The following is a 24,476-nucleotide window of genomic DNA, read 5'->3' as shown; positions in this document are numbered from 1 at the left end:
GAAAAAAATAAAAAAATAAAAAAAAAACAAAGAAGAAAGAAAGAAAAAAAGTGACAACTGTCACCTATTACTTCAACAACCATCGTTGCCACTGTTGTTATCACCACCACCCCACTATGTCTACTTTTATCATTACACACAACTATATTGTTTTCCAATAAATTTTACTAAGCGTCTTTCCATTGTTATTCATACTCACATTATTTTTAAAAATAATATTTATTAAATAGTTGAATTATTTATTTTATGATTAATTATTCTTAAAGCATACAAGAATCAATCTCTTAAAAAAGCACAAAATCTTAAAGTGGCCCTAACAGGTTAATCCTCGAGTGTTCCAATGTATACGAACCTTTCTTTACGATCTCGTTCGACTAAACCTTAATGAAATTTAAACAAAAAAAAAAAAGGACCGATAACATTGAGTACATATAGAAGTGCTGATGGGGCGGGTTTGGGTCGAAGGTGAAAATACCATCTCTGTCCTGCCCCAATCACCTTGATAAAAAATTTCCCAAACCCTTTCGCATTCTCCATTTTTCTACTCTTCATGCACGACCCATTTGGGGCGAACCACGACGACCCGAACTAAGGGAAAAATTGTCATTTTAAGCTTTGCTAGCTCAAAGATCTAGGTTCCATGAACCCAGTCAAGATCCACATCAATTGACGTTACTTATCTGAGTAAACCGTGTCACTCAAATAGGTGGTGTGGTTGCAGCTGTCAATCAGTAGTGAGACCCCTTAAACGTACATTAATCTCCACCTCAGACCTTCCTCCATCTTTTTAAAAGCAGGTCTTGCCCTTCATATGACCCACACAACTCAGAGCGGGAGAGAGAGTGAGAGTTTTCCAGAGAAAACAGTTTGCATGGGTGTATGCGTAGACGAGTTTAGAGCTGCAGCTAACGTTAATTCGACCAAAAGAAGTAGAAATGGCTGGCGTATGCGTAGACGAAAGCAGTACCAAATGAACCCTGAGGATGACCAGCTGGTTCAACAACCAGCTTCTCACGAATCGCCTGTCTCGATTGATCCTCCGCTGTCTCCACGTCAGGTAAGGTCGAGCAGTTTTTTCTAATACATATTAATTTGTGGGTTTTTCTCAAAGAATTTTTTTTAGATATTAAAACTTCTCTGTCATCTTTCACATTTTTTTTTCACTAAACATTAATGCCTTTTGCAAAAAAAAATTTAAACAATGACGTATTATATATAGTAAGGGGCTAAAAAAATAAACTGCTATCGATCCCTTTTCAAACTTTCAGTAAGGAACTTTGATACCGTAATTGTTTTTCTATTTAGTCAATTTAAATGTCGTTGTTTTAATTTTTCTAAAATCGAAATGCTATATATATATATATATAATTTGAACAAAATCTATATATTGATTTCCACATTTATCCTTTTACTTGTTGGAGGTTTTCATTTTTGGCATGTTATTTATGCCTTTTTCTAAGTATAATATTAATTTTCTTGTTTTGAATATTTCTTAGAGAGAAGCAGAATTCCATTACCATATCCTAGAGGTAAAGGATGGAGGAGTATGGCTCCACTTACAATTGAACGACATGGATTATTTACGACTTTGGACTCTCCGAGCTAGAAGGGATGCTATGCGACATTTAACATATCCAACAACGCACAACCGGTTGCCTCCAAGATTACCTTATGATCCTTTGCACGATTTTGGGGTCGACTTGTTTGTTGTACCGCGAGTTTTAGAGTATAATTATCAAACAACAGAGAACATTGCAGTCAACATTTGCGTTATGGATGCAAGTCCTAGCACCAACAATCAAGAAGGTGTCCAAACCGAAGAGGATCTTCAAACAACTGTGCACGAGAACAACAATGTTGATGTGGCAGTGGCTCCAGTCGAAGAAGATCATCAAACTACGGTGAATGAGAAAAACAATGTTGGTATGGCCGTAATTATGGAAGATCATCAAGCAATGATGATAAATGCAAACAACAACGTTAGAGATAACGTAAATGTTGCAAATGAGATGATTTTTCCTAGTTTACATGATCATAGTGCATTTAAATTGTCTTCGCATCACCGTTGTGTGGAAGTGATATTTCTGGATCCTCTTATGAGTTTGGCTATCCAATTGACGATTTCTGGGACATTGGTATGGATCATATGGATTTTGACTTCATCACTTCTCGCTGTCCAAATGAAATTTTTATGCATGCAACTCCGTAACGAAGAGACAAGAGACTAGATGCAAGTCGATAAGTGTATTTTTCTTAGGTACAATGATATTCTTCTATGTATGAGTAATGTTATGTAAATCAACTTTTTTGACTAAATTTATAAACAATGTGATATGACACTAACAGAAAATAAGCACGTTAATTAATTGCAGTTTATTATGGTTGGACCTTATTGTATTACAATTTAGGGTAATGCTAGGGAAACTAAATGTGTAGACTAATTTTTGTAAACTAAATGATGTGGAAATTGATAATTGGATTAATATTTAAGTGTTGATTAACATATTTATTTCTTACTGGTGACGCATCATTTAATTTACAATTTTAGTCTACCTAGTTTACTCTACAATTATTGCATGTTCAAATCAAATGGTAATGATACCTTATTCTTTAGGGTGACACTATCCACACACATCTTTGTACCTTTCACATACTCTTCTTCAAGGTTGGTCTTGAGATTTTGGAGGTCCTAAGTGAGACTCAAACGGAGGCCTTACATGGTTTAAAGTTTTGGTTGCTATATTTCCTTTTATATTTTTTTATTGTATGTAAATAGATATAATGCCAAAATAAATAAATAAATAAATAACAACAAAGCAAAATGAAGCATAATGTGGTGGTCATGTACCTATCTGTGTTCTCTACATTTTTGGTTCAAATCTCCTTACTTTTTAAATACAAAAGTATGGTGTGATGGCTATGTACCTATCATATCACCATACAAATACAAATACCATGATCAGAACCATTCATGTTCTTATTATCATCTAGATTTTATTTTGAGAAAAAATTATGTGCTAAACTAATAACTGGTTATGATATTAGTAGCAGCTTATAATGTACCCTTTTTATTGCATTTTTCCTCACGCCCTAAAGTGACGATGATACTTTCCCCCTCTCTCGTTGATTTTTGTCAGGTTAGTTAAAATTTCAAGATTCATGTCTTAAACAATTAAACCAAATTAATCTAACAGTAGATGTAGTAGTACTATAATTTTCTTTTTAATATGGATGACTAAATAGTTTTCAAATGGAATGAAAAATAGATGACTTTTAAATGGTGGCCAAAAGAATAAATGATTTTGGTTATGACATGTATTTTATTAAATGATATCATATAAGAAAGGGGGGGCCCTTTTAAAAATTATATTGGACTTTTAAGAATTTTAATTTATCATGATATTCCTAACTACAAATTTATTAGCAAAAGTTATCTTTTATAATGAACGAAATTAAACTATAAATATTTAAAAATATAAATAAAATAAAAAACAGTGTAGCTCAAAAAGGCCCCAAATAGTTACCCCGCACATGACCAAAGGCCAATATGAATGAAACATGGTTGAAAAATAAAATAAAAATTAACAAATACAAGAAAGTTGGCAGTCGAACCTGTGCACGGCCACATGAAAAGTACTAGCACTTTTCAACTATGCTAGGAAAACGTATCTTATATATATAGTTAGGGGTGGACAAATGAGTCAATGACCAGTGGGTCGAGGCAGGTATTTGCGGTTCGGGGTGGGTCGGGTTGAGGTGGTGGTATTTATTGGGCGAGGCCGGGTCCAAATCTTTAGAATTACGGGGTCCTGAACTAATCCGTTGCTAAAATGGAATGATCAACAATCATTAATCAAATCTCACTTGGATTGGACTTGTTTCTCCAAGTGACCTAGTCTCTTCTTCCTCTCCCAGACTCCTACTTGGCTTATATTTTCCCACTCATCTCCTCGATGACATCACCAAACTTAGACCATCATCGATTCACCAAAACATCCTCTAGTCAGCAAACCCCGTCTTCCTAACCCTCCTTAATCAGCCATTTCAGTTCCCAACTCGAAAGCCTCTTCGACTCCTTCTCCTTCTCCTTCTCTCCCAAGTCCTAAGTCCTAGAAATTGACAATATCGTAGATCCACCACCTCTCAACACCTGCAAGTCGAGAAACCATTAAATCCGACGAACTAAAAGAAGAAAGTGCGAATGAGTCGAAGATTTGGAAAAGGTGGAAACTTGTCATCGAATCATTAAGCGATGGCGTTGGGACCAATTAAAGTTGCAAATAGAGAGATGACTGAAGTTGCAGACAGAGAGATGATTGAAGTTGAAGACATCGGCAGCGGCAGAGGCCTAGGTGATGCAATAATTAGGAAATGGTGATTTCTTCAGTTTTTCATTTGGGAAAAAGGAAGAGGAGAGAATGGAGATTGTAATACCCTGAAAATTTAAATATATGAATATGTGGAGGAAATCGAAAATAAATTGATTTATGGTTATGAAAATTTAATTGAGGAATTTTAAAATTTTGTTTCCGGAAATTATTATAATTTACGTTGTAAAATGTATCAATAAGTGAAAAAGACGAACATGGCCTGATTTGGCTTAATGTAGTTATATGAGGATGTAGTTTATCCTCATATATTTTATTGTATTTCTTGATGTATTTGGATAGTACTCGTTGATACGAACACATGGGCGCAAATGGAATGTAAATTGGAGTTATAGCAAAAAAGTTATAAACGAATAAAGATAGGGACTAAATGGTCATTTAATTATTAATCTGGAAGGCTCCAAATTTGTTGAAGCTTTGATCAGGAGCCACGTGTGTGGCTATGATGGGAAGAAAAGAAGAGAAATGAGAGAAGGGAGGGGGGACGAACGAATCAGAATGGGGGATAGGAAAGAAAGTGACCAATCAAGGAGAAAATAAAGGAGAGGGAAATGAGAGAAGGGGGAGGCACATGATCCTCGACCCGCACCCTTTGCGACTCGACCCGACCCGGTTGGAAACAATGGTTTTCGAGGGTTCCTCCAGCCAAATTCTCGCAATTTAAGCCGAGTCATCACCTGGGAAGTACCCCACCACCCTTCCTTTACCTTTTCCACCCCAAATCCGAAGAGTTTGGGCTCGAAATCATGAGGAATCGCACAGGTGGATGCGACAGACCACGCCAGGAAATTGGCCAATTCTGGATGCAAACATGTCGATCTTCTTCACCATTAGACTCCCTTTGAGCCCTGGAACAAAGCCCAATCAGTTCGAAGGGCGGTGGAACACCGAGGAAGGAAAATCGAAGCACCCCGTTTCTAGGGTTTCCGATGGGTTTGAGTGAAATTGGGGCTTTTCCCGGTAAAATTGAACTTCGGCCCAGGTATGAAAGTTGTTCCTCTCATTTAGCTCTACTTGCCTGTAAAATTTGGTGAATTTTAGTGTTGGTCGGAATTTGGGATTTTCGTTCACTGGAAACCGCCACCTGCGGCGGCGCGTGGCCAGTGAATCGATGCTGCCTTTTTATGCAAATTTCGATATTCTAATAGAATTGATGGGTTCGATTATTAACACTAATGTTGGATATTTCGGTTATTTGAATATTTCCGAAAATGGTTTAAAAAGGATTTGTGAACTACGAAAGGCTTCATCTCGTTCAAGGATACGTAGGCAATCTAACAGGAGTTAGATGTAGCCTTAAAATAATCGAGATTAATCTTTATTGAAAATTAGAAAGAAGAAAAGGGATAGGGTGTTTAGTTTAAAGGTTAACCTTATGTTTTTGGTAAATAAATTTAGCTATAGATTTTGTGAGAAATTAAGAATTTATTAAATAAATTGTGATTAATGGTAGTAAGTAAACAAGAGTTTATTTTTGGCCCACCACTAAATGTAGTTCTGGAATTAGTTTCCGAAATAAAAATTTTCGGGTCGGGGCGTTACAGAGTTGATGTGAAGATGAGAAAGAAAAAAACATTGGTAGTATGCCCAAAACTGGAAGAAAAAAAAAAGAAGTAATGGAACCCATGGACCCATTTGGAATTAGCCCATTTCAAACGGGTCAGATTGGGTTCGGTTCTCAAACTTAAAATCCCTCTAGCCAGCCTGGCCTGTTACATTTTAAAACAGATAGATCTGGTTCCTCCAAATTTGGCCCAGCCCAGCCCAGCCCGTGCGCAGCCCTATATAGAGTATTAAGATGGTTTTTAGAATTCGGTTGACCCAAAAAAAAAAAAAAAAAAAAAAGGGTCGTCTTCTTCCCTCGCTTGACAGAAGGTGATGAGTGCCAAGAAAGTGGTGCATAAAAATCACGTTTCCACAGGATTTCTCTGGAATTTGGAAACCACCTTGCCTGGTTTGCACCATTAATTGTATTGATATCGTGTCCTCCTAATTAGAACTGGAACAACACCTATTCCCCACTTTATTTTCTTCCCAACTTTTTCCTCCCATCTGTCAAAACAATTTTCTCACCCCTCCAACAAAACCCTATCCTCAACTCTCTCTCCGTTTCTCCATAGCATCATCTAGTACTGCCCTTTTGATTATATCCCAGGAACTTCATCACACGTAATTATATGTACATAAAATGATGAAACAAAACCCAAAAAACAAACAAACAAAAAAGAAGAAACTAAATAATTAAATGCAAACGGCAGCTTGCTAGCTCAGAGAGCTGGATTCCATGAACCATATCAACAAACGTTACTTACATATAATAATCTTATTAAGAGAGAGATTGATTAAAGTGAAATGAGAGTGGTGACGAAAAGATCCCGACTTCATCTGAGTAAATGGTGTCACTCAAATAGTTGGTGTGGTTGACGGGCGTCAGTGAGCGAGACCTCCAGGCGTACACTGATCCGCGAATTCCTAGAAACTGACAATTCCAGCGAAGAGTCTAACACCTTCCTCCCTCTCTTTATAGCGCCCAGGCCTTGCCTTCATATGACCATACAGCTTAGAGAGGGAGAGTTTTAGAGAGAGCAGTTTAGTGTGGGGAGGCGTTACTAACTTACTAGTTCATATCATTCTTTGAAAATTTATTAAAAACCAAAAATGGCCGGTGTTCACGAGAAAAACAATGTTGCAGCATCTGCTGCTGAAGATAATCTGGCCGGAAGCAGTAGAAGTAGCGGGCCTCTACGTAGCGAGAACTCGTACCGACGGAACCCTAGGGATGAGCCACTGGTTCACGAACCAGCTGCTCGCCAACCCCCTGTCTTGACTTGTCCCCCTCCGACTCCAGATCCCCGTGTAAGCTAATTACTTGCCTTGTGATGTCCTTGTAGCTTTTTCACCGTACATATTGATATTTGGGTTCTCTCAAGATATACTTTTTCTTACATAGCTGACTTTATGTTTCTCATGACTGATATATACATGTCATGCCTTGATCTGATATGAATTATCTAACCTCTTAATCTTAAGTTTCTCATATACGAATCACTGAGTTCCTTTTCTTTTCTGATCTGAAATTACACATGAACTCCTGTAGTGATGAATAAGAAAATTTCTAATAATTGAAAATTGAAATATAATGTACATTTGTAATACTTTCACAAACATTTGCGCTTACAAAAGCACAACATCTACATATTTCAATTTAGATAATAGCGTCGATTTCAGAATAGTTTCGCGCCTAAATTTTTCAAAGTGTTATGTCGCGTGTCAATTATAAAAAAGGTAAGTAGGCATAATAGCGATTATTTAAGAAACGTTTGGCACATATATGACTTTTAAATGTTCATAAAGTATTTTGTGTCGTGTGTCAATTTTATAAAAGATAAATTTGATAGTAGCGTTGACCTTAGATCAATTTGGTGAGTATATTGTTTTCAGAGTGTTCGTAACAGTTTGTGTCGTGTATCGTCAATTGCATGATATATAGTTAAGTTAGATAACATCATTGATTTTGGCCTGATTTGTTGGTTCATATATCTCGTAGTGTCCGGAAATTGTTTTGTATCACGTGCCAATTATATGATAAGTTGCAAATCGATGATATAACCTAACTTACTGTATCATATAATTGACACGTGAAACAAAATAATTTGCAAATATCTTGAAAACAAAACACAGGCCAAACCGGTACAAAATCAACGATATTACCTAACTTACCTCATCATATAATTGACACACGGCATAAACAATTTGTAAACGCTCTAAAATTATATACAAGCCAAATCGGTCTAAAATCAATGATATTACTTAACTTGCCTTATATTTCATACAATTGATGGCACGTGGCACAATACAATATACAAACTCTTAAAAAAAAAAAACACTAAATCAGTCTAAAATCAACGGTATTACCTAACTGAGTTGAAGTATACATACTTATATGCACACATATTTAAATGAGTTGAAGTGTAATTTTGCTTATTATTTCTCTACATTCACAAATGATTACTTATTGGTAGATCCTTCTGCATTATTTTCAGCTATTCAATCCACAACAGATGAGGTTTTTGTTCCAGAAAAAATTACAGAATAGCGACGTCAAGGCAAATGGTCGCATTGTAGTACCAAAGGTTAGAACAAAATAAAGTACATATGCTCAGAACCATGTATTAAATTTCAGTTCTGATATCATACGTATATAATAGCACTGTGCTTCTGCTTGAGTTGTATCATGACCGTATATGTATTGCTTCAGCGAGAAGCCGAAAGCCATTTCCCTGTCCTCGTATCAAAGGAAAGAGGACTGTGGCTGCACTTGGACGATATGGATTATATGCAAGTTTGGACAGTCAGGTTCAGGTTAATATCAAGCCAACTCCCTATTTAACCTTCTTTTTTCTTTTTCTTTTTTGCTTTAATTAAATTCTAAAATGTTATCGAATATTTTTGCAGGTTTTGGCCCAACGAAAGGAGCAGGATGTATATACTTGATCATACAAGTGAGCCTAAGCTCTAACTCAACTACACAATTCATCATATCATCATATCCTCAGACCACGCTTTTTTCTTAACAGAGAGCTGATTTTCACGCACCACTTTTAGCATTTCACCCACCTCTCCTTAGCATAGTTATGATGGCTAGATTTGTTTTGAGGATATTCTGATCATTATAGTTTTTTCAGGGAGCTTCATTCAGGCGCATGGCTTGGGCGCCGGGGATACGATAACATTGTTTAAAGATGATCGTCTTGGATCCTACGTGAGTGATTCATGTACATTCGTATAATATGTACAACCACATGAAGGTAATTCATTGACTTAATTGCTTGTTGGTTTAACACTTTTGCAGCTTATCCGAGCTAGAAGGGATGCTATCCGACTTTTAGCTCATCCTACGACGCACAACCCCGTTCAGTTACCCCAAAGATTACCTTGTGACCCGTTGCAGGATTTTGGGGTCAACTTATTTGTTGTACCGCGAGTTTTGGAGTATAATCATCAAACGATAGAGAACATTGCGGTCAACATCGGGGTTATGGATGCGAGTCCTAGCACCAACAATCAATTCAGTGTCCAAGCTGAAGAGGATCAGCGCACGACTGTGCACGAGCACAACAACGTTGAGGTGGCAGTGGCTCCAGTTGTAGAAGATCGTCAAACTACAGTGAATGAGAACAATGATGTTGGTACAGCCGTAGTTACGGAGGATCATCAAACAATGATGATAAATGTGAACAATTACGTTAGTGATAACGTAAATGTTGCAAACGAGATGGTTTTTCCTAGTTTGGATGACCATAGTTCGTTTAAATTGCCGTCACTATCACCGTTATTTGGCAGTGATATTTCTAGATCCTCATATGAGCTTGGCAATCCAATAGACGACTTCTGGGACGTTGGTATGGGTCAAATGGACTTTGACTTCAACTTCTCATCACCCAAATAAAACTTTCATGCTTGTAATGACATAACGAAAAGAGACGAGAGACTTGATGTAAGTCGATAAGTGTATCTATCTCGTCATTTTGTTTTAGGACAGATGTATTTATGAGACGATGTATTCTTTGCTGATTTTTTGTTATGACGTATCTGTGGAACTATATCCTACCATTTTTGTGATGCATAACTTATGTTTACATCGATAAAACGTTAGTACAGGAATAAGTCAACAAGCCCGTCTAGCTCAGTTGGTAGAGCGCAAGGCTCTTAACCTTGTGGTCGTGGGTTCGAGCCCCACGGTGGGCGCCAAGATATTTTTAGCATTATTTTTTGCTTCATAAACAATGGGGCCAAAATTACAAAAACACATAGCATTGTGGGGGCTTCCGTAGTTAGGTCACTTTGAACTATGTGGCCTCCCTCTTCATGTGAGAATTTTTTTTACCATTTACAAAAAACGGGAAAATTGCAGAGCTTCTTCTTCAACCAGTCACCATCCAATTACCAAATCTGCTGGCAACAAATTGGACAGTGTCTCAGCCAAAGGAAATCTGCTGGCAACAAATCATATACTATTGGAAACTCGTTCGGTTCTTTTTGAGAAGAAGAAACTTGAGATATTGTAGTTGACTTGATACATATATCAAATTCAAACAAAGGTTGATGGTTGGTAACTAAAGCTGTTTTTCTTCGGCGCTTCGCTGCACTAAGTGCGAATGGTTGTAGCGTGTGTGCTTGGAGTGATAATGTGCTAGTCCGGTGCTTAAAATACCACTCTGAAGCAGTATTTCAATGTACTAGTCGGACGATGTGAAAGTGCATTTGGAGCTCTTCACTGAAGAAAGTCGGGGTGATAGACTATACGATGAAAGTCGAGGGAAGACAACATTCTCTCCGATGCAATACAGCAGGATAGTGATACTCCCCTCATTGATTTCTACCAGAATGGGCAGAGGACACTGCCCAGTTAAACTTAACGCAGTTACTTTACAGCTCCTACATATTTCACAAAGTTTGTGCTTTTAACCACAAATAGTAAACTAATCGAGTCTGTTTCCCATCTCGCTATTTTCTTTCTTTTCCCAGATTGCCTGCAATTAAAAGCATTCAAAAAATGACGTAAGAAATATATAGAGGACCTTTTTCTTATTTGGTTTTCTAATCAATAGAACTGGGCATGTAAGAGCTTTACTGATTTCATAGAGGACATTTTTCTAATTTTTAACAAGGTGAGAGGGTGCAGGAGTTGACTAATCCATCATCCTCAAAGTAATTTTCTGTTCCTGATCAAGTTAAGTGTCACTACCTGATGGATTAAGCTGGCTTTCTGTTCCTCTGTAAGTAATATGGAAGCGGAAGTCGGTGTAGCGTCTGCCAGAGACCCGAACTGGGTAGAGCTAGGCTCTAGCGCAGACGAAAATTGAGGTTCCAAGCAACATAGTCTCTGAGGTATCATTATGTATATGATGTAGGAATTAGGACAGTTCGGAAGATTCAAAATGTAGTTTAACAACATAATGATTAATGATATATATTCTCCCATCTTAGTACCTCTGAAGCAGATGGATTTGCACTTTGGTTCAGCTCGCAGAAGTTCAGCATGAGATCCACCGAAGCAAGCTGAGCTGCGAGGCACTGCGCAAAGTAACAGGACCTAAACTGTCTTACTGATCATATATATATACCAGGTTTTTTCTTTTAATTCAAGCAATATTCTAATTAATCGAATGGAAAATACGGGAGATTAAGCAACCTTCTTCTAGCTGTAGCCTTTTCAATTAAAGGTGGAAGTAAATAGTAATGTACTTATTACCTCGACTTGATTCTGCAGTAACTGGACGTATTTGATGATCTCGTCCAATATCTGAGCCTTGCCAGTTATCTATAATTGTCATACATATAAAATGAAAGATTTTAACTCTCAACTACTAATTTTCTCTGAGAAAATCGTGTAAAAAATAACGCAAAACTTGAATATAAGGCGGTACCTGATCACAACCGGGAACAAGAGACTGCAAAAGTTTCATACTCATACTAATTTTCTCTCTTCTTGCCTGGAAAATCAAATTTGAAATTTACATCCATTTCAAGTTATTTTGTAAAAAATATAGGAGAGTCGAGCCTCTGCCAGGTTAACTAGACTAGAACATCGCTCCCGCAATATAGATTAGATTAGAATATCGCTCGAAGTCAAAACAAAACAGGAAGAACTTGTAAATAAAATACCCTTTCAGCAAGGCTGTGACTATTAGTTGCTTGACCCCTTCTTGCTTTCACACGAACCCCATCTCTTTGGAATTGGACCGCTTTATCTGCAGCAGCAACTTTGCTCTGTTTATTTGCTCTGTTTTTGTTCATCTGTTTGGTGAGCTTCTCTTCTTCCTAACCAAGATTAAGCACCAAAAATTAATTAAGTGTTAATTGCATCATTTCACACAAGAAAATAAAACCCAATTCCCAAATCATCACCCCAACCATTCTAATTGTGAACAAGACCCTGACCCAATGACGAATCTTCTGCTGCTTAAGGAAGAAAAAAAATCCCAAACCATCCAAAAAACAAAACCAAATTCCCAAACTTTCAAGAAAATGAAAACCCAACTCCCCAAATGCAACGTGAAATGCTACCTGCGAAACCATTTTCTTCCTCTGTTTTCTCCACTAGGGTTTTTGAGTCATGAGCACCACGACATGTATGTTTCAAGTATTTCAACTTTCAATGCATGTAGCACCGAAAGGGACTAATCCAATATCCCCCATGAGCCAGTTTCGAGTATCGAGAAGCTCATCAATTAATAAGGTTTCATGGATATGGACACGCAGGGGAATCTCCTGGGGTTTTTCTCCCATCTGAGTTAGTATAATTGGAGAGAAACGGGCGGTGAAAGGGATCGGTTGCTTTGTTTCCCGAAATGGGGTAGACAGTTTCTTGGCTCTTGGGGCACGAAATACGAGCGGAGAGAGCTATCTGGGTGGGGGAGGTATTGGGGAAAAAGGCCAAAGGCTGCAAAATTATGAGTAGCTTGGGTGTTGAATTGTAAAGTTCGATGGGTCTGGTTCTTCATGATACATGTGATAGATACGTTGGCTGATGAGACTGAGAGGGAGAGTGGGCCTTTTGTTTGAAATCAGACAGTCTCAGAGGAAAGCACCACATCATGTAAAGTTTTATTCTTTTATGTATCAACGCATGCATGTAATGGTTTCAAATTTAAAAGTTTGTGATGTTTCGCTTAGGTACCGTTTGCTACGTGGGACGGGACGGAACAGAGTAGGACAAGGCGTTTCGTTCCACGTTTGGTGCGCCTAAAACGGGTGGAACGAGCTGTTCCACGGGACGATTTTTGGGTGAATTTTCGTTCCACCTCATCCCCTGGAACGACTCGTTCCACATTCGTGGAACACAAAATTATAATCTCTCCGTCTCCTTCTTCTTCCTCCTTGTTTCCATCGGAAGGCATCTTTGCCCCGCTCTGTTCCGTTCCGTCCTGTCCCGTCCCATCCCGTCCCATTCCATTCCGTCCCGTCCCGTCTGCATACCAAACGATACCTTAGGACATGGATTTTGCTATTTCTCTTCGGTTGTTAACGAGAGGTTTTGTATTTAAATATTGTGAAAGCGAATTTGATACTAATATATTTTGAAAGATGATCCGTCCTCTAATTGTATCCGTTCATCATATATCTTGTGGTCAGAAAATCTTGTAAATTTTTTTTATTCAAAATTGAATACAAACAGTACCTGACGAAAATTGATTGTACGATGAACGATACATGATCACGATTGAAGGATTCCGAAGATCCTTACAAAGAGGATCCGGAGAGGATCCTCGTAAATATATTCTCTCATATATGACTGTAAATATATCGTTTGTGTAAAAAAAAAAGAATTAAATAACAAAAAAGTCTTTTATGTTAGCAGTATTTTCATATGTACCTTTTCTATTTTTCTTTTCGTTTACTTATGCAATCTTGCTACGTTTTAATAATTAAACCTTATCTTTTCTCTGTAATTCAAACTCAACCAACCCAGTAATAATCGGTCCAATTAGGAGAGATTAAATAAAGTCTCAGCTGGAGCCCCATTTGTTCATTTCATCATAACTATGAGCTCAAACATCTCTCTTCTCCATCTACTACGGGCTTGAATTCTCTGCTTGCATTTCTGTCCTCTTCCGTCTTCTCTTTTTAATTTAGAGCATTTAAAACAAATCTGAGCATTTGAAATTTTACCGCATATTTAAAGAGTCTCATTAAATATGCGGCACAATTCCAAACCATCAGATTTATTTTAAACAATCTAGATTAAAAAGAGAAGGTAGGCGGGAACAAAAATAAGAAGGGAGATAATTCTTCTCCATCTACTACATTGGTTTTCTTCGGTCTGAACACTGAAGTGGTTGTGTGTGCTTTGTGGGAGCGTACCATGTTCAAGTGTTGGCTGTGTTGTCCTCAAAGTGGTAGTGATGTGGTTGGAGCCGGCGAGTGTAATGTACAACGACACCCAGCTACCACTAGAGGAAGCAATGCGTACTTGTCAAATGACATTCCCACGTGCATTTTCCTAAGAATTCCTAACTCACATAAGATTTCGAGTTATTTATTCTTACAACTAATTAAAAGTGTTTCAAATTTGAATTTTCTTCAATCGGTAAAAAAAAATCAAATTTTCTTCGATAGTTCAGACTTCTCAATAATATGAAAATGAACAATCATGATTCAATTGAGAAAATATTGTTTTTGCTTACTTGTTAGTCTTATGGATATGCTATTGAAGACTTACCCCAAAAAGATTATACTAAGTTGGTATACTTTTGTCTTCCATGTTGCCTTTGAAATTCAAGTTGTTCGACTTTTGAGTTGGCAACGTATCATAAGGCTTTCTGACGTAGATATATTTGCACCCATAATAGTTGGCTAGACTAAGGGCTGGTTTGGTATTACTGTGTTTTGAAAAAAAACTATTTCTGTTGTACTGTGAGAATAAACTCATATTTGTTGCTTGACGTTTTTAGCTTTTTTTCACCAAAACTGTGAAAATAAGCTGTTTTTAAGTGTTCACCAAACATCTTTTTGAGTTCATCATTTTTTTATACCAACTTTTTACAAAAGTACATTGGTACCAAACCAGTACCAATTGTGTTCAATACTATAAATAGTTAATCACATTTGCTGCAAAATAAAATCCTGGAAAATGTTGGTGCCGAAAAAGCAAAACACCAAAAACAATGGAAAAAACCGACTACTTAATGTACACAAAGATCACTAATAGCAAGAAAATACGAATCACAAACAGCAACAACAAGAAATTGAAAAATGAAAAGCTAAAAAAAAGATAAACAAAAAAAAAAAAATTGAAAGCTATATGGCGAGATGGGCGACGGCGAGATGAACCCGACGACAATATGGGTGAGGAATTGAGGTCGGCGAGGTGTGAGAGACGACGACAGTATCATGTAGAGTAAGGGTTTGAGTTTGAAATACGGATGTGCGACGTCGTAGGAGTGTATTTGGGTTAAGTGTAAAACTTGTAATAGAACTTGGTTCGATTAAGTTTGGTTTTCAAATTATTGAAACTTATGATGTAAAACTTATGGTGAACTACTAAAATGTATATTAAGCTCACTAACATAAAGTTTAACCAATTACAAGTTTTGAAAATTCATCGTGGTCAATCATTTTCATTAAAAAAAATGAGAGTCGAAATGTAACTTTAAAATCCTCAAAATAATCTTGAAAGGGACCGGCATGAAAAGTTGAAATGTCTTAAATAACATTGCAAATGATTTATTTTAGATGAAAACTTAATGCAAATAGGATCAGATGACCAATTAATAATTTTCGAAACTTAATACGACAAATCGTTTAAAATTTTAATTTATACGATAAATTAAAAATATGAATACAAGTTTATATGATATTTTAAAAGTTTACTCTTAATTTTATTACACCAATTTTAATAATTTTTTATGACTTGATGTGAGGGCAAAAAAGGCGAAAAAGAAAATGGAATAGTCTTTGGGCGGCGATCTATCCAAGCCTCCAGGTCACAACCCACAACTAGTCAAATGAGGAAAGGGATCCTCTCCCTTCTTTTTAATTCATTAAGTTTGAAAATTCAGATCGTTAAAATTTGATTTAACAGTTACAAATTATGATCTATTTTAAAAATTATAATAATTTTAATTGTTGAACCAAATTTTAACAATTTGGATTTTCAAACTTGATGAATTAGAAAGAAAGGATTGGGAAAGCATCCCCTTCCTTCAAATGAAACAGCCTCCCATCGAGATTAAAGTACCAATTTATTCCTAATGGAGCAAATTTGCTTTTGTCATTTAAATCCCTCACCAGGATCACCTAGCTTTTTACGACCAAAAAGAAAAATGGATCACCTTGCTTTTCCGGATTGATGACGTGGACGGTCCAGATTTAAACTCATTGCGTGTACTAGATTCCCTCGTCCTTATAAACTCTCTCCCCTTCGTCTCCCCGTCTTTTTACTCTCTCATCGTCCTTTTCTCTTATTTTTCCGTAATTTTATTTTCCTCTCCCGATCCGAAAGCGTAAATAATCCCAAAGATCGGGATCTCAAAACTCCGCCAAACAGATCTGAAAATCCAGAAATTTCTACGAAAGATTCAAATTCTTTACATTTCTTGAATCCCATCGTAATTTACGGCGTTAAATTTCCACGTCTCTGGAAAAAAAAAATATAAAAAGAGGAAAAATTAAACCCTAAAAGTCAATTTTGTGTAAGCGAAAGAGATTATGTAATTAGTCTGTGGAAATTGTTTTGGTGGTGGGAAAATTTGGATAATTTTTTAGTGATTTATGGTCGCTGGTGGATTTGGGTGGAACAATTGCAAAGAAATCGAGGAAATTTTAGGGGGTGGTGTGATGGGGAAAGATGATGAAAGTGCGAAAGTGGTTGAAGATGTAGAAGAAGGTGAAATTTCGGATTCGACTTCGGTGGAGGAGATCAGTGAGGAAGATTTTGTCAAGCAGGAGAAGCAGCAGGAAGTTAAGGTGGTGGTTCCGCCGCCGCCGCCACCGCCCAAGGATCAGTCTAAATCCAACGGCGGAGATGATGCTAGGGTTTGGACGATGCGCGACATCTACAACTACCCGGGATTTCGGGGGTACAGGTCCGGCTTGGTTAACCTCGCTTGGGCTCAGGCCGTACAGAATAAGCCGCTCAATCAGCTTCTGCAGGTGAATGACCCCGACGAGAAATTGAAGCGATCGTCGTCGTCGCCGTCGGTGATTTCGTCCGAAAGGAGCAACGCGAAGGAAGTGGATGGAGTGGTGATTGTTGATAGTGGTGATGAAATGGATGCTGAGAAGGAGGAAGGGGAGTTGGAGGAGGGCGAGATTGATCTGGATTCGGAGCCTGCCGATGGCGAAAACACGGCGACAGCTGAGGAGGCTAGAGATGGTGTTTTGGTTTGTGATGATATGGATGTTGATAATTCCGAGACTGGTTTGAAGATGCGAGTGAGCTCGATTCGGGAGGCTTTGGAAAGTGTTACTGTAAATGAAGCAGAGAAGTAAGTGAACTGATTGCTGTCGAAATCGGATTGATTGGTGAATTGTGGGAGTGAAATGATGCTTGCCCAGTTTGAATAATTTGCTCTGTAGCTGTTAGACAATGTTTTCTTACAGTTTGGTTTATGTTTTGTAGATCATTTGGGGATGTTTGCCTCCAGTTACTCAACACTTTGGAGAGCTTGCGTGGAGTGCTTTCGGAAACTAATGTTTCCACAAAGGAAGCTCTTGTTCAACCGTCCTTCACTGCAGTACAAGCTATCAGCTCCGTAAGCCACCTAAGAATTGCTCACATTGATGTTGTTCTGTCCAGATATTTCCAGATTCTGGTTATTGAAGTTGTAGAGGTTTAATTGCTGTTTGTTGCAGGTGTTCTGCTCAATGAGACCTGACCAAAAGGAACAAAACAAAGATATTATATCAAGGTTCTTATGAGTCCGATGCTCCTTTTTTTCGTTATTAGAGTTTCTAATCCCGTCGATAGTGTAGTTATTTCCTTTGTTTTGTTTTTGGTAACAGGGTACTTTCTTCTGTGAAGAATGATCCTCCTCTTCTTGCCCCTGAGCAGATAAAAGAGGTGCACTTTTCGCTGCCCTAAGTGTAATCAGTTTAGGATACTTAGTTGATGTTATAAAGTATTGACACGGTTTCTAATTTCTTCCAGATAGGGGTCATGATATCCTCTGTGGATTCCCCTGATGTTTTCCTCCAAACTAGAGCAGGCATTACAGATAATGAGGTACAGGTTATTGGTGGGGTTAATAATAATAATTCTGAAGCTGTAAATGCCGGTTCGTCAGCTAATTTTGCTTCAGACACTGTTGTATCTGGGGTTTATAGCAATCCATTTATGTTGTCCGAAGTACCAAAACCAGGAGTGTCTATTTTGAAGGGTAGGAGGGTCGTGCTTCCCCTGTTAGACACTCACAAGGATCATGATGCAGATAGCCTTCCTTCTCCAACACGAGAGTCCCCATCATGTTTTCCTGTTCAGAACACATTGGTTGTTACTGATAAGATGGTAAAACCACAGCCTGATACCTCTAGGGTGACACCAAATGCTGGAGGTTCTGGATTGCATCCTTATGATACTGATGCTATTAAAGCTGTATCCACTTATCAACAAATTAATCGGACTTCTTTTTTCATGAGTGAAAGACTTCCAAGTCCAACCCCATCAGAAGACGGTGATAATGGGGATGATGATACTGTTGGAGAGGTTTCTAGTTCTTCTGCTAGTAATTTAAGAACTTCAGTTCCTCCTATTTTGGGACAGCAAGTTGTTTCTCCTTCCCCTATTCCTGTGGGTAGCTCCAGCATGCAAGAACGATTTACAGGTAAAAGTGCTGCCCCTGCAAGTTCTGGATCTAATATCACCATAAAAGCTCCAACTAGGAATAGAGATCCTAGGCTTCGGTTTTCCAATTCTGATATGGGTGCCTTGAATCTCAACCCACAGCCCTTGACAGTGCATAGTGCACCTAAAGTAGATTCAGTTATAACGTTAAGCTCGAGAAAGCAAAAACCCCTTGAGGATTCTAAATTTGATGGTCCTGCATTAAAGAGGCAAAGGAATACATTGGATAACTCAGGTTTTGTTAAAGATCCAAAAACTGCTTCTGGAAGTGGTGGCTGGTTGGAGGACATTGGTGGTGTTGGACCTCATTTAATTAGCAAGAATCAGACAGTGGAGAACACACAGTCTGATCCCAGACAGGTGGTTAATGATGTAAGTAGTTCTAGTACTGCAGATGGAAACTCCAATGGCCCAAACAGTTCAAATGAGCATTTGTCAGTGACGGATATAAGCACGGCTTCCCTGCCTGCATTAGTTAAAGACATTGCTGTGAATTCTGCAATATTTAAAGATATTGCTGTGAATCCAACCATGCTGTTAAACATACTTAAGCTGGGACAGCAGCAAAGGTTAGCTGCAGAAGCCCAGCAGAAGTCTGCTGATCCTGAAAAAAGCATGACAAATCCTATAAGCTCAAGTTCAATACTAAGATCAAATGCATCAGTGAATATTCCTTCAAAGACCGCAGCCATGTTACAGACACTAGCAGGAACACTTCCCGTTAGTTCACAAAAAGCTTCAACGGTTAGTGCTTGTGTACTTATATCCTTTTCCTAACTGTTGTTTTAGAATGGGCTAAAGCATGTGTTTTTTGCATTTTCTTCCTATTCTGTATGATTGCCCTGATATATTTTAGTTTTCCTAATTATTGATTTAGTTTAATTTTTATCTTCTCTTTTTTAATATTCTGTTTTTAGCGGATGGGTTGTTGGATAACCTTTTGTACTATTTAGATCCATAAGTCATGTTACGAGTTATAAAAACTCTTGGCGCTGCAAATTTTGCAGGATGAGTCAGGGAAAGTCCGCATGAAACCCCGTGACCCTCGCCGTGTTCTCCATGGTAATGCACTTCAAAAGAGTGGGAGTCTGGGACAAGAGCAGTTCAGAAATATTGTAACCCCACTGTCCAGCAGCCAGGGGAATAAGGATAATCTTAATGGCCAAAAGCACGATGGTCAGGTGGATATGAAGCTAGTCACTTCTCAATCAGTAGAGGCCCCTGACATTGCTCGCCAATTCACAAAGAATCTGAAAAATATTGCTGATATCATTTCTGTTTCTAATGGATCAACGAGTCCAACAATAGCTTCTCAGAGTCTTTCTTCCCAACCAGTTCCAATCAAGACTGAGAGAATAGATCCAAAGACTGAGGAGCAGGGTACTGGAAGTATTTCTGCTTCTGAAGCAGCTGCAGCAGGTCCCTCTCATTCTGCCCCCATGTGGGGAGATGTTGAACATCTGTTTGAAGGATATGATGACCAGCAAAAAGCTGCTATCCAGAGAGAGAGAGCAAGGAGGATAGAAGAACAGAAGAAAATGTTTGCAGCACGCAAGCTTTGCCTTGTCTTGGATCTAGATCACACACTTCTTAATTCAGCTAAGGTAGGATTTGGTCCTTGTGACCAGTGATTATAAGGGACCGTTTCCTCTGTAAATTTGTTCTAACTTATATTATCCTTTTCAGTTTATTGAAGTAGACCCAGTGCATGATGAGATTTTGAGAAAGAAAGAGGAACAGGATCGTGAAAAACCACAGCGACATCTCTTTCGATTCCATCACATGGGAATGTGGACCAAATTACGGCCTGGGGTTTGGAATTTTTTGGAGAGGGTAATTTTGTATATAAAATTTATTTTGGCTTAAATTCTCATTTTATGGTTTATTTGAAAGTGGAGAATTCATTGCATTGCCCCTTTGGACATCAGGCTAGTCAACTTTTTGAGTTGCATCTTTACACAATGGGGAACAAGCTATATGCAACGGAAATGGCAAAGGTGCTAGATCCAACAGGGGTACTTTTTGCTGGACGAGTTATTTCTAGAGGCGACGATGGAGATCCCGATGATGGTGATGCTCCGAAGAGTAAGGATCTGGAAGGAGTTTTGGGTATGGAATCAGCTGTTGTTATTATAGATGATTCTGTGAGGGTCTGGCCGCATAACAAAATGAACTTGATAGTCGTGGAACGGTAACCATGCTTCAATTTAAGATATAATAATCCTTACTGTCTTTGTACTTTGATGGGCTTGCTTGCCTTGTTACCTATTGCTTATGTATAAATGCTTTTGCAGGTATACGTACTTTCCTTGTAGCAGACGACAATTTGGGCTTTTAGGTCCCTCTCTGCTGGAGATTGACCATGACGAGAGACAAGAAGATGGGACTTTGGCATCCTCATTGTCGGTGAGGATGCCGCTCAACTGTCTGAGATTGCAGATAATTTTACATGTTTCTGTTTGATTATCTGTTCATTCGCTTCTCTGGTTCATTGAGAGTAATCAGTTATCTGTTGTTTTTTATGTATAGGTTATTGAGAAGATGCATCAGATCTTTTTCTCCCATCCCTCCCTAGATGAAGCAGATGTTAGAAATATTCTAGCCTCTGAGCAGCGGAAGATTTTGAACGGTTGTCGTATACTATTTAGCAGGGTATTTCCAGTTGGTGAGGTCAATCCTCACCTACATCCGCTGTGGCAGACAGCTGAACAGTTTGGTGCTGTGTGTACCAACTATATAGATGACCAGGTCACCCATGTAGTTGCCAATTCCCTCGGGACTGACAAGGTATTGTTTCTCCCATAATCTATGCCATGAGAACGAATTACTAAGACTTGATATCATTTAGAAATATGATTTTCGGGCTTTCCCAGCTACTCTTGATTACCTGAAAAAGGAAGAAAGAAACAAAGAGAGAGAACAACCCAAAACTCCGATGCCTCTGCCAGAAAAGCCTTGAAAAAACCAAAAAAAAATAACTTTTAGAAATCTTACTTCAGTGTTTTTCTCAGCTTTCCTTTCTGCTAGGTTCTCTTGCGTTGAGGCATGACATTAATTGTTTGAGCAGGTGAATTGGGCTATTTCTTCGGGGAAATTTGTTGTCCATCCTGGCTGGTGAGAAATTATATCTTGTTTGTTCATTTGTTTTCTCTGTCTTTGTTAATTTCTTTGGATTTTGAATTCGACATGGTTTTCCCTCTCCTAATTAACCAGGGTGGAAGCATCAGCTTTGCTTTACCGGAGGGCAAATGAGCAGGATTTTGCCATTAAACCATAAACAATCAGCACCCTAACCCTTCCGATAACTAAAACTGGTTAACGTAGGATCAAGTGTTGCATTGGAGTCGGGATGGAAACCTTAGATCATGCTGGAAGCAGCTAAGCCCTAGGCCTGACACTGGTTGGCGTCGTTTTGATTCATGTTTTCCACCCAATAATTGGCAGTTGCACTTAAATTGCCCAAGGTTTTGCTTTCATGGTCGGTATCATTGTGAGAAGAGGAATGAGGTGGTAAACTCTGGTCGAGCTTTGGTGGCTCTGTTTGGGCTCGATGGTTGTGGTTGGGCACGTTTTGTTCCCGATCAAATAAGAGATTGGTTGCCAGACATGGTCGCTTCGGGGACGAGGATTGTAAATGCAAGTTTTCTAGAGCCAAAACGTAAAATAAGAGATTGAAACCTAGTGATGGAGCAAATTGGCTGCACTAGGAGGTAAATTTCGGTGAAGGATGATGAGCGTATGAAGGGAAAGGTGGCGGTGGGGGTTGTCGGGGATACAAAACTGTATATATGGGGTACGAAAGACCAAGTCTGGCAAGGGAGAAATTGGTCATCCAAAGCTTGAGGCAAGCATTTGGATATTGGTACGGTGGGAAAAATGGCTGGGCTGGTTGTGATGGTGCCTGATTATACTTAATCCTTGTCCCTAATCAGCTAACTCATGATTTAGCTATTGCATTCACCTCCTAATTAAAATTGGTTTTCCAAGAAAGAAAACATCGACAACAAGCGAGTTAACGGATTTTCATGCACACGAAGTATGTTATACAAGATTTTTCTGCCTGAATCACCTTTTATATTGTTTTAACTTTTACCATATAGTTCGATACCAAATCCCGTTCTTTGTATCTTTCTTCTCACGTGACATACACACCAACGGTATTGAACCCTTAACATATGGAATCTGGTAAACCTAAGGAGGACAACTACCATCTGTATTCTACAGACAGGAACGTCCGCTAATTCAGAAATCTTTTTTGTCGAGGGATTGCTGGTGCATTAAAGTTTATGAGGCTATTTCGAGTAGTTGTCAAGAATTCAATGAGATTACATTTTTTTGGTACTTCTGCATGGTTATATAGGTAATGTGGACTTGAGCTTTCTTATTTAGCAAACGCGATGGTTGCCTACACTTTACAGCAACATTATTTGATACAAAAGCAATGGTCCAAATCCATATATATTTTTTTACAAGTGGCTATATTTTTCAAACTACTTCAACTTGTAAAAAGAGGTTGAATTGCAAGTGGTAAATCCACCTAGTAATTATGGTCTTCATATTTAACTTACTATGTTCCGGGTTTGAACCTTCCTCCTCTTCTTAATTTTTAACACAATACTTCTAATAAATGAAAAAAAAATTGTGGGGATTGGGGAGAGGGTCGAATATGCGTGCAAAAGACGAATGCATTGTTCGTATCATTTGGCTTAACTCACTTTTTATGAAGGATGTTTCTTGAGGTAAAGTCTCTTTGTTGGCTTGATCTTTTTTTTTTTTTGTTTTTTTAGTACATATATTTTTACACTAGAGAAATAGGGAATTTGGTTAAACTACACAATGGGTAGCCTAATTTAGTATCAAATTCGTCATCTACGAAATTTGAACCTAAGACCTTTCACTTTTAAGCGATCTCTCTTTATATAAAGGCCTCATGGCCCCTCCTCAAAGGGTCAATTAATTCTAAGCATTCGAGCTCTCTTATACACTTTGTCTCAAAATACTTGATTGATTTAATTAGGGTTTAAGGGCTTTGGAGGACAATCTCGAGAGGTCATCCCGCTGCTGAGACCATGGACCGTAAGGCTCTCAAGACATGGTTTGAGACAGACCAAGAATTCCACGAAGTATCTGATGCTAATGTTGGTGAGACAGAAAATTTGTGGAACGAAAAGATGTTGGAGCTCATCGACGAAACTATGCAGAGCCAGGCTGAGTTGATCAAGAGAAACACGGATACGAGAAACAATTGAGCGGCTTTCGTCCGAGGTACATAGGCTAAGGAATGAGAACAGAATTTTGAAGAGTCATCTGGCAAGCCGTAACGCCGATCATGCAAGATCTGATATGTTGTCAAGATCCAAGTCCATGGGGGCATCGATCCTTGGAAGGTTCATTGGATGGACTACTGGTTACTGATCTTGATTAGCCGGTTTTTTCAACTTAACTAAGTAGCGTTTAAGAAAATTTCAAATGTATTAATATATCTGTTAACTTATCATTGTACACATGAAGTTGTTAACGAATTGGTTTTAGAGATCAAAATAATTTACTTGTTTTTGTTTGGGGTGAATTTTAACCCTAGAAAAGTTGTTCATGGTCAGAAAATTTCACCTTCCAAACAAAAAAAAATTGCCAGTTTTCCACCAAACTCATGTTTTAGTGCACCCACCTCTATTAATTTTGTCAAATTTTGGTCAAAATGTAATTTTTTACCTCACGTGAGCCTATTTTTCAAGTTTATG

General features: G+C 38.2%; 3 protein-coding genes and 1 non-coding gene across 7 annotated transcripts; 3 read left to right on the top strand and 1 right to left on the bottom strand.

Annotated features, from left to right (window-relative positions):
* The first annotated feature begins 854 nt into the window (after window positions 1–854).
* Window positions 855–2,228, top strand: LOC148691971 (uncharacterized). The gene is made up of 2 exons (XM_088683463.1): window positions 855–1,057; window positions 1,497–2,228. The coding sequence occupies exons 1-2, from the start codon at window positions 872–874 to the stop codon at window positions 2,226–2,228; spliced, it is 918 nt and encodes a 305-aa protein (XP_088539589.1). The 5' UTR covers window positions 855–871.
* Window positions 2,229–10,063: 7,835 nt separating this feature from the next.
* Window positions 10,064–10,136, top strand: TRNAK-CUU (transfer RNA lysine (anticodon CUU)). Its single transcript has one exon. It is a non-coding gene; the product is annotated as a tRNA-Lys (tRNA).
* A 530-nt stretch (window positions 10,137–10,666) lies between these two features.
* On the bottom strand, window positions 10,667–12,602 carry LOC137736437 (transcription factor bHLH74). 3 transcript variants are annotated; one of them, XM_068475704.2, is made up of 7 exons: window positions 12,459–12,602; window positions 12,057–12,212; window positions 11,819–11,884; window positions 11,644–11,712; window positions 11,382–11,465; window positions 11,137–11,274; window positions 10,667–10,921 (listed from the first exon to the last, which is right to left on the bottom strand). In XM_068475704.2, exons 1-7 carry the CDS (start codon window positions 12,468–12,470, stop codon window positions 10,871–10,873), a joined length of 576 nt encoding a protein of 191 aa, XP_068331805.2. In that variant the 5' UTR covers window positions 12,471–12,602; the 3' UTR covers window positions 10,667–10,870. The 3 variants fall into 3 exon arrangements, with proteins under 3 accessions (XP_068331805.2, XP_088538601.1, XP_088538602.1); XM_088682475.1 differs by lacking the exon at window positions 12,459–12,602 and adding an exon at window positions 12,306–12,438; XM_088682476.1 differs by lacking the exon at window positions 12,459–12,602 and adding an exon at window positions 12,333–12,386.
* Window positions 12,603–16,324: 3,722 nt separating this feature from the next.
* LOC137737433 (RNA polymerase II C-terminal domain phosphatase-like 3) lies at window positions 16,325–22,800 on the top strand. 2 transcript variants are annotated; one of them, XM_068476898.2, is made up of 12 exons: window positions 16,325–17,380; window positions 17,515–17,647; window positions 17,748–17,803; window positions 17,898–17,955; window positions 18,043–19,479; window positions 19,743–20,339; window positions 20,422–20,568; window positions 20,664–20,926; window positions 21,030–21,141; window positions 21,265–21,522; window positions 21,803–21,849; window positions 21,949–22,800. In XM_068476898.2, exons 1-12 carry the CDS (start codon window positions 16,665–16,667, stop codon window positions 22,010–22,012), a joined length of 3,888 nt encoding a protein of 1,295 aa, XP_068332999.2. In that variant the 5' UTR covers window positions 16,325–16,664; the 3' UTR covers window positions 22,013–22,800. The 2 variants fall into 2 exon arrangements, with proteins under 2 accessions (XP_068332999.2, XP_088538387.1); XM_088682261.1 differs by having other exon boundaries at window positions 21,747–21,849; window positions 21,949–22,211.
* The last annotated feature ends 1,676 nt before the right edge of the window (window positions 22,801–24,476 follow it).

Source organism: Pyrus communis, chromosome 13 (genome assembly GCF_041283825.1).
Source record: "Pyrus communis isolate YQ-2024b chromosome 13, ASM4128382v1, whole genome shotgun sequence".
NCBI classification, from domain to species: domain Eukaryota; kingdom Viridiplantae; phylum Streptophyta; class Magnoliopsida; order Rosales; family Rosaceae; genus Pyrus; species Pyrus communis.
This window is presented reverse-complemented; position numbering and strand designations above follow the sequence as displayed.